Source organism: Accipiter gentilis, chromosome 3 (genome assembly GCF_929443795.1).
Source record: "Accipiter gentilis chromosome 3, bAccGen1.1, whole genome shotgun sequence".
In the NCBI taxonomy this organism is placed as follows: Eukaryota; Metazoa; Chordata; class Aves; order Accipitriformes; family Accipitridae; genus Astur; species Astur gentilis.
Window position 1 is genome coordinate 2,029,042 of NC_064882.1, and position 15,025 is coordinate 2,044,066.

Below are 15,025 nucleotides of genomic sequence, written 5' to 3' on the forward strand. Positions count from 1 at the left end.
ATTTGGTATTTTCTTCATTCAGTTGTCATCTCCCTGTTTCCCAGTACCTTTACTCTTGAAGCTCCAATTTAAATACTGTGATAAACCAAAAGTAACCAACAACTATCAAAATACAAAGATCAAGCCTATCAAGTTCACAAATGAAAACCTTAGGAAAACATGATGGAAAACATAAAAAAAAAGGAAGCTCGTATGAAACACTTCGAGGTTAATAATGCTTAATAGAATTAACGTACAGTGATCAAAATCATTGATGCTGTCTGAAATCAGGGTTGTCAATACCATTTTCTCATCTTTTAATCTTTCCTAAAGAAGAGCTTCTCTGCTCAAAAACAGAATTTGCATGAAGACAAAAAAATACTCTTATGTAACTTATTGCAGCACTATTTTACAGAATAAAAAGTCAGCTTATTTTGTCATATTAGAATTTCTAGATAGCACTAAAGAGCACAAGTGCCCTCTTCTAGGCACTGGGAATGGCCCAGTCCCCAGGGGACACTGTTCTGCCATTGATAGAAACAGATTATTTTTGCATTGTGGACTGCTTTTGAACAGCTTCTCTGCTTACTGCTGTCAGGATATCAATGCCTCCTCCATCAGCCTGCTATTCCTCCTTCGCTCCAGTGCTATGGCAAGCAGCTGAGGTGGTGGGAGAGGCTGACAGAGCCCTCATTCACAGGGAAGTTTGGGGATGTCTACTTTAGCAATGAATTGCAAAGTTTAGTTTATAACTAGTCAGAAAATCAGAATTTCACCATGCCGTCTCCTCAAAAACACCTGACGATCAAGGACATTAATTTAATTGATCTTAAAACAAGATGGCATATTTATAAACATTACTGCCAATGTCAGAATACCGCCAGACACACATTTTACCCATGAGGGCAAAACCAGTTCAGCCTATGGCTAACTTTAATTAAAGTCACTGACAGCTCTGCCCCTCTTCCCTGGTCAGGACATACCACAGCAGTCTGACTGCACATCACTGTCATGTGCTGACCATACATACATACCTACCTATGTAACCTAACACACCTTTAGAATATATAAGAAGAGTCTGCTGCAGATTCAGTAGGACTGACCTTTAAACTTGCGTTAAGTCATACTCAGTATCAAGTAATTGAACACCTCAAGGGCAAAGAGTGAGTGCGTTGAGTGTTCAAATTCTTGCATCTCCTACTAACTTAGCGGGGGAAAAAAAAAAAAAAAAAGAGTTATATTTCTACTACGATACTATTTCACTATTTCTAATGCAGTCTTTTCTAGTATGACCTCATTTCTAGCATAGTCTCAAAGAAATACACTGACCATCTTCTTGCAATTTCCTTTATATTTAAAGGAGTTGAACTCAAAACTTGTACTTCAACCCTTGCTCCTTGTATGCATTTTGGGTTATAACGTGCACATCAAAAGACCCAAGTACTGTAATTGCATTACTCACCTCTACTTCAACCTGCTATCCTCACTGGGTAATGACATTGCCAACACGACTTCAATTCTGACAGTGATAACGGAATTACATTAAAGTCAGCTGTAAGGTTCAAAGTTTCATTGCTCGTTTTTATTGTTTTCCCATTAAACAGTCCCATTACTGCTTATTTAGTATTCAGGTGGGGAGAAAAGGACAAAATGAGAGAAAGGGAAGCTAGTAAAAAGCCCCTTTCAGAAAACTTAGGATTTAAAATTTGCTGGGGTCTCATTAGCAAGTCTCACCAGCCTTTCATGTATGCTCAGCTGGTGATCTCCAAGGTTTTATTCCACCATTTTACCCAGAACTTTTTATTTAAAAAAAAAAAAAAAAGTTATTTCCCTCTGAGTGCTATCCAGTCATGCTCTACTTAGAGTGCAGTCTTGAACATTAGAAATTTCATCTTATGTCAAGGCATGTGTCTTTCAAAGAGCCGTGCAACAAACATGGAAATTATTTGCATTGAATATCTTAGCTTTCCTAAATCACCAAGTAAATTAGAAACTGCAAAGACTACAGTATGCACCTTGTAAACTAATGACAGACACTTATGATTGTGTATAATTTTCTTTCAGCAGAAATTACTTCCTACTAAAATCTAGCACCTGACACCTACTGCATTTTAAAACAATTGGAAAGCAAAGCTTCAAATTAAGAAGCTCTCCCTAACTTCCTCCTGTAGTAATAAAGTATCTTCCATTCAGTGTATTTCATTAACCAGTTATGATACTCTGAAGGACTAACTTCTGTAACAGATAGCTATATTAACAAAGAATCAAGTATGTTATTGTTCAGTTGAAGCCGGTGACTTAAATACGTTTAGTACGTGGAAAGTGCATCATATACATGGGTGATGACCTTTGAATTTAAGACTACTAATGCACTAAAATGATACATGATGCTGTCTAATATGCTCTAACATAAAGGCTATGCAAGTGGTAAACAAGCTAAAAGATCAAACAGTCCCATAATTTCTTACTAATGATCTACGAAATATTTATGTCATATTTAAATTACACTGACAATTACAGTGTAGGAGCATAGCACTGTTGAACAGAACAAATACAAGCTTTGGTAAATTACAGGCAGGGTTTTAAAGCACTGCACTACAACAACTCCCTAAAACTAAACTTCACTTAATACAGGTCGTGCTGTGATTTATGAGCCATATGTAATAAACCCAGCGAGTTGAAGAGTAACTTAAGAAAAAAACAGCTTATGTCAACCGCTGTTATTAATAACGGTGACTGAGGAGACTGTAAACTGGAAGTATTTTGAAGTTGGTTGTGACATCAGCCTGAAAAGCAGTTACACACGCAGAGCGTAGTTGTATCGGGGCACATCAGCAACGTTCAGAAGAGAGAAAGACCGTCAGTCCCTTCTGTCGAGTTTTCAGCAGAAGGGAGAGGAAACAAAAAATCTAGGCGGTCAGTCACCTAGGCGCAATTTCGGCGGACATACAGCCACGCATCAGTTCGAGAAGCGTTACAGGCAGGCAGGCAGGCAGACAAATAAAAGTTGCAGTAAAAACTCCCACTTCTCGTGAGGAAGATGAGAGCCCAGCAACACCCTCGGCTAACCAACGAAGCGCGCAAAGTCCCCCGTCCTCCTCATTCCACAGCCAGCTTCTGCCCCAGCTCGCCCTCGCCCTTCCCGGGGAGACCCGGCCCGCCGGGCTCAGCTCTTCGCCCACAACTTTCTCTCTCCGCCGCGGAGCCGGGACCAGCGCATGTGCTGCCGCTCTCCGCTCCGCACCCCCGCCGCCGGCCGCCGCCCCCCCCCCGGACCCCTCCGCCGGCGCCGGGGCCCCGCTCAGGCCCGGAGGGGGCGAGGGCGAGGGCGGGGGCGGCGGCCCCGGGGGGGCGGCGGCCCGCCGGGCGCCCGGCGCAGCGGGGCACCGCGGAGCGGCGCGGGGCAGCGGCTCCCGGGCGGCTTCGCACCTACCTGCGGCTCGGCAGGCTCGGCGGGCTTCACCAGGTGCTTCTCCTTGTAGAGGGACCAGAGGCCGATGTCGGGCAGGAAAATCAGAGCTGCGGTGAAGAGCAGCGTCATTTGCAGAAACCTCTTCTGTTTCCTCTTCATGGCCAAAGCCGGGCTGCTCCGGCGACGGCGGCGGCGGCAGCAGCAGCAGCAGCTACCCCGGCACCACGGGGCCAGGTCCTTCCCTCCCCGCTGTCCCTCGGAGGGGCCCGGCGCCGCGGAGAAACTTCGCCCGCCTCACGGCCGCCCACCCCGCACCCGGGCGGGGCCGCCCCCCGCGGTGGCGGCGGCGGCGGCGGCGGCGGCGGGGCCGAAGCTGGCGGCTGCTCCCCTCGCCCCGGCGCGGCGCTGCGCGGCGGCGGTGCCGCTCCCGGGAGAGCTCATGGATCCACCTGCGCTCGGAGCGGCAAAGAACCAGACACACAGCGGGAGGGGGAGGCAAAAAAAAAAAAAAAAAAAAAAAAAAAAAAAAGAGGGAAAAAGCCCCACGACCCGAGCGCAGCGAACAGCGCCGGCCCGAGAGAGCGCCCCCTCCTCCTGGCTGCGGGGCACCGCGGGAGCGCTAGCGCTGCGCGGAACCCCCGCGGCTCGCCGCGACCGCCCGCCTCACGTCCCCCTGCCTGCCCGGGCCCGGGGCGGGGGGGCGCGGCATCATGAGCTCATCACGCGCAAATTGCTAAGCAAGAGTTCAAATAAAAAAAAATAATAAAAAAAAAAACAACCGAGAGGAGCGCGGAGGCTCGGCGCCGCGGCACAGCGCGCCCCTCCGCGCCGGGGAAGCGGGCGAGGAGGGGGCGGCCCCCGCGCCCCCCCGCCACCACGTGCGCCGGCCGGGCCGGGGGCCGGGGCGGGCCGGGCCGGGCCGGGGGCGGGCGGGCAGGCAGCGCCGGGCCCGCCCCGCCCGCGTCCCCTCATCCCGGCCGCCCCGCGTATGCCAGCCGCCGCCTCCGCGCCTTCCCGCGCCGGCCGGCCGGCCGGCGGGCGACCGACCGAGCGGTGCCCCGCGGGGGCGGCTCCCGGCGCCGGGGACCGCGGCCCGGAGCCCGGCGGCGGCGGCGGCGGCGCCGCCGCCGCCGCTTGCTGCCGCTGCCGCGCACCGGGGCCGGGGCTTGCAATTCCCGTTCCGGTCTGTCCTCCACGGCGCTACATGAAACGCGGGGGGAACCGCGCTGAGAGCCCGCGGGCCCGGCCCGCTGCGCCAGGCAGCGGCGGGGAGCTCACCTGCCGGGGGCTCCCCGGGCTCCCCCCTCTCCCCCGGCGCCGCCTTTCCCGAGCCCGCCCGGCCGGCAGCCCATGCAGCCCCTTGCGGTCCCCGCAGCGCCGGGGCTGAGGTCAACCCCCGCTTCGGGAGGACCACCGAGGGAAGGAGATGTTCGAAGCGGTGTGGCTCCGGTTCTCGCCTCTACCCTGCTCGTTGCATCAGAGCCGTTTGGGCTTCTGGTCTGAGTTCAGCTGCTCGTTCTGACTACGTGGTGCGGTTAGTCTTCCTTCTCAAACTAACTCCCCTCGGCGAAACAGGAGGACCCTTGGGTTTAGGACCTAGTGCCCTTTCAGCTTTGTCACATCAAACAGTGGGGAAACGTGTGCCAGACTCGTAACGTTAATGCGTCTAGAATGAATACTGAAAAATAAAGGTGTATATCTAAGTCACTTTTTTTCTGCCCTGCACAGAAAAAGCTGTGCCTTCGATTACAGTCCATATTTCTGTAGGTGGCTAAAGTATTTCTGAAGGTCTAGGTCTAAACCCTGCAGTGAGAATCCTCTTCCCGTTCCCAAAGTGCATCTCTACAGATGGTGAGAAGTAGTCCTGTCCTTTTTCACACGTGAGATCGATCTTGTCCATCCACAGAACTGTCTTGTGCAGAGAGCATTTTCTACACATGCATAAAATAGTAAAAGAGGCAGTTAAAGGTTATTTTTAGGAGAGTAGCTCGAGATAAAGGAAAGCTCGTGGGAGGAACAGAAGAACTCTGAACGCTGAAGGTGGGGTGGGAGGAAGCAGCATAATGCTCTTCACATAAAAGTAGGACTGGAAGGGACTTTGCGAGGTCAGCTCCTCTGTGGCTCTGCCCCAAGGCACGATCAGCTACATCTATGTCGTTCTTGACAAGTGTTTGTCTAACCCGTTCTGAAGTCCTCCAGCGATAGCACCACTACAGCCTCCTCAGGCAATCTGTTCTGACTTGCAGTTACAAACTTTTCTTTAATGTTTAACTTGAACCTTCCTTGCTGTGATTTCAGAGTACTACATCAGCCACCAGAGACAGAAAGCAGAGTATTCCCCTCAGTCTTTACACAGTTAAAGCCCACTTCCAGATACTCTTCCATGGGCACTCCAAGACATCTCAACAGCCGATGACTCTTACCGCAGGACTGTCTCCAACTGATTTGTATCTTTCTTGAAGTGCGGTGTCCAAAGCTGGATGTAATAGGCTACTTGGGACCTTGTAAGCGTTTATGAGAAAAGATGGATAATTGTGCGGGTGCCACAGCGTATACTCTTTTTCCGTGCTTCCAAGTGGAATGCATGCTTTGGTTGTAACAGCAGCAGGCTGTTAACTAATGACCGTTTTGGGATACAATTTGAGTTCTGGTTGGTTTTGTTTCCCTCGAAGTAACTACCGCCTAATTCATTGTTCCTATTTCTGTCTTTATGGCTGAATACTTCTCCGTTTTGCGCTGTCTCTGTTGAATATCATCTTCTTTTCTTCCAGAATATTTATCCAGTTTGTCAAAATCACTTTGAATTTAAGCCTATCTTCCACTGTCATACACCATTTTAATAAACAATTTGTATTCTGTAATCCAGACTGTTAGCAAGAACTTTAGCGTGTTCGGATGCAGGACAGATCCTTGCAGAGCAATGCAAAATGTATCCTGCCACACTTGGGAGTGAGTCGTTGATACTTCGCTCTTTCTGTAGTTTCCAGACAATTTTGCACTCACCCTGAGAGTTGCAAGACCTACATAAACTAATCTTGCTTATGAGAGTGTCATGTGCAAGGCTTTGCTCTATTGTCTTAGTGTCAAAGGATATACTTCATTGTTTTCTTTTCACCCCTGCCAGGCTGTAAGGATGACATGGCAGACCACCAAAAAGGCTATGCAAGCAGTTACACTTTTTGATTGTTGCAGCTAACCAAGAAGGTGTTCAGTTCAACCAAATCTTAAAAATTTGGGTTTGTATTCAAGAGCTGAATCCACCAAAAGATTAGAAGTATTCACAAAACCAAAGGGCATTGATCTTTTTGTCAGAAGTTCCACTTATTTTTTTAGCTCGTCATCCAGGGTTAGGAAACTTACCCAGCATATAGAAGATTTTGACTCAGCTGCCTTTTCGTCTGAAGGGATTCAGCCCTGATGTTCTTCCACTCAGTGTGAAAAGCATAATAGCTAGAACCATCCTAAGTATAGAAATGATTGCTATGAGATCATATAATAATTGTATAGAAAAAGTAGGACCACTGGCAGAAAAGATTTAGGAGAAGTTGCATACTGGAATTCCACAGCGTGCTGGTTAAGTCCCTCTCCGGAGGTCGAAGTGAATGCAGACATGCACTCTCAGGAGATGAAATTCAATTTAATTTCCTGAATCCTGAGAATGATTTTGTAGCTGGGGTCATAGTCCACAACTGGCAAATTCAGGTCTGCTTTGTAAAGAATAAAGGCACATTTTTCAGCAAATAATTTTTTCACACAATCATGAGCCACCTAGCCCTAGTAAGAATTGCTGAATTTTTAAGACACTAAGCTAGTTTAAAGGAAGGAAGGAGAGAAAAAAAAAAAAAAAAAAAAAGAAAAAAAAGCATCACTGTTCAGTGAGTTAAAAGCTGCAAATGCACATCTAAGTATGTTGCGATAACATATGCTTGCCCTAGAAGAACTTGTAGTGGAGCTGCAGAATATGCAGTTTCTTCAGTGGGAATACATTCAAACCTTCAAGTATTTGCTGTTTGAAATCTCAAGCTATATATGAAAAAGAATGAAAGAAGTGCATTCTGAGACTGTGCACACCTTAGCACCACAATTTAGTATACTGGGGACATATTTTCATTCCCGCTCCCACGTGTCCTCCTAAGCCAAAAGTTCCACCAAGACTTCTGATATGACCTAAGACAGAAAATCAGAGAAGAGTGTAAAACACCCTAGCAGGGATCAGAGCTACCAAGTGATTTGACTATGAGAAGCTGTTCAGCCATGCATTTCAAACCTAGAAGCTGAAGTCAGACAGCCTGCGAGGTAAATTTTCTGAGATCACAGCTTTACGTATGGAATTACCCAAAAGAGACTCCAGCTCATGGCTAATCAATACTCTTCATGCAGGAAAGCCACTATTCAGTGCGTGTATCACAGGAGCCAAACTGCACTCACGCGAAAGATAAAGTACACACCTCTGTGTTCACTGTTACGAACAGCAGAGGTTGATGTGCTCTAAACAGAGAATGAATCTAGTAAAATGATAATTAACCTTCTGTAATACTGCCATATAAAACAGTGGATAACAGTAATGGAATGGGAGTTTGCTTTGATTACAGTATTTACCTCCAGGTAACTCGGGATATAAAATGACCAGGTCTGTTCCCATGTTTTGTTTCAGTCTGCTTAGCTGGAGAAAACACGTAGTGTTGCAAACCACTCTCAAAGGCAGGAAGAGGGGCAAAGGGATCTGTTCTTCTACTAGTGGAACCCAGAGCTGAAATGGAGCTGCAAACAATTGGCAATTCTGGTATTTAGGGGTGTCATGGTTTAACCCCAGCCAGCAACTAAGCACCACGCAGCCGCTCACTCACTCCCCCCCATCCAGTGGGATGGGGGAGAAAATCGGGAAAAAGAAGTAAAACTCGTGGGTTGAGATAAGAACGGTTTAACAGAACAGAAAAAGAAGAAACTAATAATGATAATGATAACACTAATAAAACGACAACAGTAGTAATAAAAGGATTAGAATGTACAAATGATGCACAGGACAATTGCTCACCACCCACCCACCGACACCCCGCCAGTCCCCGAGCGGCGATTGCCTGCCCCCACTTCCCAGTTCCTAAACTAGATGGGATGTCCCATGGTATGGAATACACCGTCGGCCAGTTTGGGTCAGGTGCCCTGGCTGTGTCCCCTCCCAAATTCTTGTGCCCCTCCAGCCTTCTTGCTGGCTGGGCGTGAGAAGCTGAAAAATCCTTGACTTTAGTCTAAGCGCTACTGAGCAACAACTGAAAACATCAGTGTTATCAACATTCTTCGCATACTGAACTCAAAACATAGCACTGTACCACCTACTAGGAAGACACTTAACTCTATCCCAGCTGAAACCAGGACAAGGGGACTGACAGGCTTTTATCATGGCTGCTTTTCATCCTCAGACCTCCAAGGGTCCATCACAGCACCTCACACCCTCTCTCTGTATCACTTGTCTTAAGATCGAACAAAACCTCAAGGGAAAGGCATGACACTGGTAGCATACTAGAAATAGAAATGGAAATTCAATGTGGTAAGTACTTTTTTACAAAAGTTCAAAATCCAAGATCCTCCAAACTCCCACAGAGCACATATATTTTCAATGTATTCTGCAGAGAAAAGTTTCAACATATTCACCTGAAAAAATGAAATACTCATTTTTATAGAGAGTCTGGCTATACATGTAACAGGTTTTTATTGACCTTCCTTTTCTAAGTCATTTTGGCCACTTCTGTCTCCGGTTTTGTCATCCAGTTTCAAAATCGTCATCACATATCTGTACTGCTGCTAACTGTGGAAATATTTTTTGTAAATCCAATTCGCTGGGTTTTTCTTAGAATCAAACTCTTGTTCTCCAAGTTAACTGAGAATTTCAGCTGAAAGGGAAAGCTAGGAGCCCTCCTACTCGTATGGGAAATACAGAAATTCAGTCCCCAGAGAGAAACTCAAGAGAAGTTCCTTTTATCAAGATTTTTGGATCCTGATTTTAAGCTATTAGGTTTGGCACTATTGCATAGAGTCAGAAAATTTACTTGAGAAGTATACTACAACCATTTATTAAAACTGAAGTAGTTACAAAATTGAAGACATCTTCTTTTTAGCCAGTGGAGATTTTTCTAGTCATAGTACGCTTAAAGGTTCATTACCTTAAATAAAAATTTAGTAGCAGTGAAAAGAACTAAATCGTATGAAAAGTTTTTTGGGGGAGTGTCGTTCCCGCCCCCCCCCCCCCCAATCTTTGGCATTTAGAAAATAATGTTATTCCGGTTCCAGAATTATAAAATTTGGTTTAAATTCCAGAGAAAAACTATTGCGCCAGCAAAAGTCACACAGGACTTCAATGAATAACGCTAACGTCATGCATTATTTCCAGTTTCAAATCTTTATTCTGTTTGACTAGCTGGATGATGGATGATTGCTTCTTCATTGTTGCTGTGCCACTACAAACTCAAGAAAGCAAACAAAAATGCTGATGGATCAGACTTTTTGCCAGTTACCTCACAAGCTGCAGATTCACTACTGCACAAAAGAAATCACTGAAATGTAAGGGTAATCAGAAAAGTTTATTTTGAGAGGGAAAATCAGTACAATGTCAAATATTTCTAAATAGCTCAGTAATCATAAAACACTGATGTCAGGAAAAATAGTTGCTCATTCTTCCTTTCACAAAAATCCACAGTAATTTGGACCTAAATATGGTACAGGAACACGACATTTGCTGGAAGTTGGATGAAAAAGTTATCTTCTTTTAGATCATCTTTTTTAACAAACAGAAGGCATATATTAGCTTTACAAGAACAGAACAAGCTCAACTCTCTGTTAGCTAGGAAAAGCATTCAGCTTTTTTGAAGACCAATCCTCCTTTTAGGTCTTCTCCCTGGGCCATATCAGAAAGCTCGCTATACGTTTTCCAAGTATCTAGTAAGGCCTCACATCAACATTACTCTTTTCACATCCAAGAGTTCCCTTTGTCTGCTAATACGTAGGGCCTTCACACTCTTATCAAGCAACCGGATCCAGGATGGATCTAACCCAACATTACATTACTGGAAACAAAGTAGTACGTTCTGCAAAGCTTGCTTAACAAGATTGAAAGTCTCATCTCACCAAATTTGTAAAATGTGCAAATATGGCAAAAGGTAGCAGATGTCACCTTCAGATCTGATTTCTCGCTAGAGACATCGCCAACAAACTTCGGAGATGTCTGCACTGATAAACAGGAGAGGAGAATGGGCTAGAGGGAGCTCCACATTACTTCGTTGCTCATTTGCCTCCAGTTTTGTTTTGGGCTGCTCCAAGCAGTTCCTCCCAAGACTAAGCCCAGCTCCAGCACTGGGAATCATTTATTTCAGTTAACCATATTAAAAGGATGAATGGATGAGATGGCACCAGGTCATATCTCTGTCATCCTCCATGCACTCCCAGCCAGCCGAGCACCATATGCCCCAAACCCTCACCATGCCTTCCTGCCATTCCCTAGGGCACGTTACGCATCCTTGTGGGGCGAAGAAAGTCACTCTAGTGGCATGCACAGCGACCTCATGTCCCCTCCAATAGTGTAATGGCCTGCACCTTCTCCTCTCCCTGTTGTGCCAGAGATCAAGATGTCGGCTTGAAAAGTGAGTAAACTAAAGTGTTGGCTTGCTACTAACAGTTCAATGCTAATAACATGCAGTGTTTCCCTAACTCACCAAGAGTTGACTATTAATTTCTGTGAGGTATACCTAGGACAACAAATGCTATGTAAATTCAAATTTGAAGATGAGGAAACTGTCAAAGAGAATTTAATTTAAGATCATAATGCTGACAGCTCCAGTTCTATCAGTGCAAATTTCTAGTATAAATATATATAAAAACATGAAGCAAGTCAGAAGCAGCACATTTATACTGCATTACTGCACTGAATTCCATCACGTACTGTAGAAAGGCATCATTGATGCCACAGAAGGCAAGATGATGGTTTTATACATTCTGGGGTGTAACCCAGCAATTACATGACCTGGATTCTAATGACTACATATTGCTCCATCATTAAGGAGAAAATGTCATTTTATTTAAAATTATAATCACCAAATCCAGTGATTTCTGATGAGCTGTATGAATGCGATTTGCAATATTGATTCCACCACATTCAAGTAAGAAAATAAATGCTGAAAGAAACAAGTCTCAAGATAAATACTTTATATTAGAAAACATTTTTTCTAAGGGGTACTAGCAAGAGTTTTTTTCTGCTCTTTACTGATTAATATATTTGACATTTTACATGCAGACATTGAAGACTAGAGATAAGCCAACCAAAGATAAAACATAAAGGACTAGAATGCCAATCAGAAAAATGCTTATTAAATGACCAATAGTTACTGTCAGGTTGATCTTAGGTCTTACTAAGCACATATTTAATATTTTTCCGTGGAAGTTGTTATCCACATTTCAAAATAGCCGTCATGAACTGAAAGATTTTTTTGACTATTACAATTCCAACATCACAAGTTGTCTTTTCAGTTTCAGACTTCATTCAGGCTCATAGGATATTCAACAATAGTAGGACTCAGAATACATTATAGGATCAAACATGAGAAATAGAGACATTGCTGAATATTATGAAGGAAATAAAGATAAAACTAACCAAAGAGTTTCATCAAAAACATACTGAATTTTTTTGAGCTAAAACCTATAATTGCAACAAGTTTCATATTAGCACAAAGGTGAGAAAATAAGGTATTAATGGCTCTCAGATGTAAGAAAAATGTTACACCAGTCTAAGTGACCCTGAATGTAAAGAAGCTGAGGGTTTTTTTCATTTGGTTTGTTCTGGTGATTTTTTTTTTTTCTCCTCATACCCTGAATAAAAGACAAGATAATAACTCTCAGGAAACTGAAGGCAGGGACAATTTTAACAAACGTGTGGACGTCTCCATGAGCATGTGTTTGTCCTTTCATTCATGAGAGCTGGCAATTTCTGGTGTTAAAATATACAAATCCGTTGTTTTGAAACACCCAGCTTACCGTATGTTTCTAAATCTTGTTTTGCCTCCAAATAGTCAGAAGCAGCACCAGGTGCTAGAACTGCACTTAACTCGAGAGCTGATAGTCCTTAGGTAACACTGAAATGGACATGGGGAAAACCAATAACATCATCTGCTGCTGTAATGTGAATCAATAAGCATTCTGTCCTGTCCTTTCACTTCAGAGTTAGAGCTGCTGAACACATGTATCTGGCTTGAAGTTTTTCCTTAAAGTGAGAACAAGAACAGTTTCATTTTAGCTCCAGCAATGTGGAGTAAATGAGAGGTGAATCAGGCTACAGGCAATAAACCAGTACTCGTTTGTGTGGCTTGACAAACTTATTTTTTAGAAAAAGCTAACATTCTGAAACAGAAATGTTGTTCCATGGTAATGCCCAATCTTAACAAATGTAACTTAGAATCCCCCCTCCCCCCTCATTATTTAGAAGAAACATTTTTTTGTAACTAGGATGTAGAGGGTCTTCCACACCTTGGGAAGCTAATTTTATTCACTTAATACGATATCAAGTGGATCATTCCAGGTTCAAGGATAAAAAATAGCTAAGAATAGAGCCAAATGGATTTTCAAAAACCTTTCATCCTGAAGTTAATAATAAATTTAAGAATAGCTAATGTTAAGAGCTCTTTATGAAGTGATTAATGAAGTCTGTCAAGTAGTAAATCCCGAATTCTCTAGAACTTTTTCCAGGTACATGCATCTGCAATTTTATATATACCAGATGAGAGAAAAAAATTAGCAAGAAGCTTTCTGCTGTAATTATAGATTCTACTCACTGAAAAAAATCAGAATTTGAATTGATGTGGAAGCAAATGGATTGGTTAAAAACTAAACAATGAAAAAAAAGGTAAAACATGACTACTGTAAGGAACATTTTAAAATTTGAAATAGCAAACCCCCCTAAGACCTTTTTAAACAAAGTTCAAAGAAAGTGCTCCATTTCAATGTATACGAGGGCTTTTGTTTAGCTCAAAATGAATTTTCTTTTTCAGTTATTCCTTTCAGCCATCAGAAAGGCCATCAGCCTCCTTCTCCTACCCACCCGTGTTCCCACACACACATGCTTAGTTGAGCAGTGTTTTTCACTTACGCCCCTCCCATGCTTTAAACAGCCTGGCATTGAGGGCATTGGCACATCAGGAATGTGGATGCATAATATTGGAGCTAATTACTCTGATACATGTTCCTGACCTGAAAAACTTATAACAGGCATGTGAAAACGTATCATACAAAGCACTTACCAAGATAAAGAGTCACTGCAGTTTGAACATCTCAGCAATAGGTAGGGATTTTGAAGGTTCTTACAAAATCTTCAAGCTCATGTTCTAAAGATATCACACCTTGGTTAAATGCTTTCCAGCCTTTGGAAAGCCACCAGAGCAGTTTGCATTAGTGGTATTAAGCCCAACTTATATGTTTCAAGCTTTTCAAGACCATTTAGCGTCTAAGGGTAAGGCTGAAGGCATTATCAGCCTGTACACATAGGAGTTAGTATCATGGCGTCTCAGGCTACTTCACAATGAAATGCCTCTTCTCAGATGACGTTTACGTATGAGAACAAGTTAAATTGTCATCTCTTCTTTCTTTCAGGTCTCATATCATGGTGTTCTGCTAGCAGAGAACTTCCTTGCCAAGATAGCGGTCTCCATCTGTCATTCACTCTTCATGTTTCTCGGCGGAGTTCAAAAGCCTGACAGTTTCCATGAATAACAATGACACATACTCTTATATCTTGTGAAGAGGCACAAATTTTATTGATGAAAAAGGGGGAAAAAACCCCACAGTATTTAAAGAGTTTTCTGAGCACTGCTTATGTCTGGTTTTGACTGAAGATGGAACAGCCATTGTGCATGACTCAACTACCCTGCTTATATCTGTTATCACGTAATTGCTGTCTTGGGTCACTGCAACTAAGGACCTGTCTTCACTGTGAACACAAATCTGTTTTGCAACCCACACCCCATGCTTTTACGAGAAAGATTCTTCCGTAATTTGCAATTGCCCTTGCTTAGCTGGGGTTCCAACAGCTTTTAATACACAGTTGTTGACCACTTTTACGCATCTGCACCTAAAAAGCTGCTTAAGCACACTTGCTCGAACACCTTCTTGAAAAGTATCCTAAAATCATAGCAGGGAAGCATGTTTTGGAGGGGATGCTCACAGACAGCATGTAGAAAATGTGCTTTAACTGCTATGAGTAGTTTTCATGGTAGGTTTAGCAAACATAATTGCATAAATATAGTTATAGAGGCACATCTATACTACCTAATTTTCAGAAAGACTGCACTTCCTTATTTGGTAATAGTTTTATTTTGTTGGTGGAGAAGACAATGGGAAAAAAATTCTCAGGAAGGGAAAGGGTCTCAGCCAAGCTTACCTAGCTTTTGTGATTAATAACACAGCACTATGTCAGTGTTTGGTCAGTGTCGGTCAAAACATTATTCCTAGCACAAGCTAATTCAAATTTCAGTCTGAAAAATTTCCTCTGGTCTCTTGAGGTTCTGTACAGAGAAAAAAGTTAACCCATGTCCCATATTAAATATTATTATGAAAGAAAAAGGATGCCATCTGCATATAGACCTGTATTTAGATGCACTT

General features: G+C 43.7%; 1 protein-coding gene across 1 annotated transcript in view; it reads right to left on the minus strand.

Annotated features, from left to right (window-relative positions):
• The window catches only part of GALNTL6 (polypeptide N-acetylgalactosaminyltransferase like 6), a 505,186-nt gene extending 501,517 nt beyond the window's left edge, over positions 1–3,669 (minus strand). Inside the window, exon 1 of the mRNA XM_049834367.1 lies at positions 3,413–3,669. Coding sequence (XP_049690324.1) covers positions 3,413–3,550 — 138 coding nt within the window. The 5' untranslated portion in view covers positions 3,551–3,669. The remainder of the gene's footprint in view (positions 1–3,412) is intronic.
• Between the last annotated feature and the right edge of the window lie 11,356 nt (positions 3,670–15,025).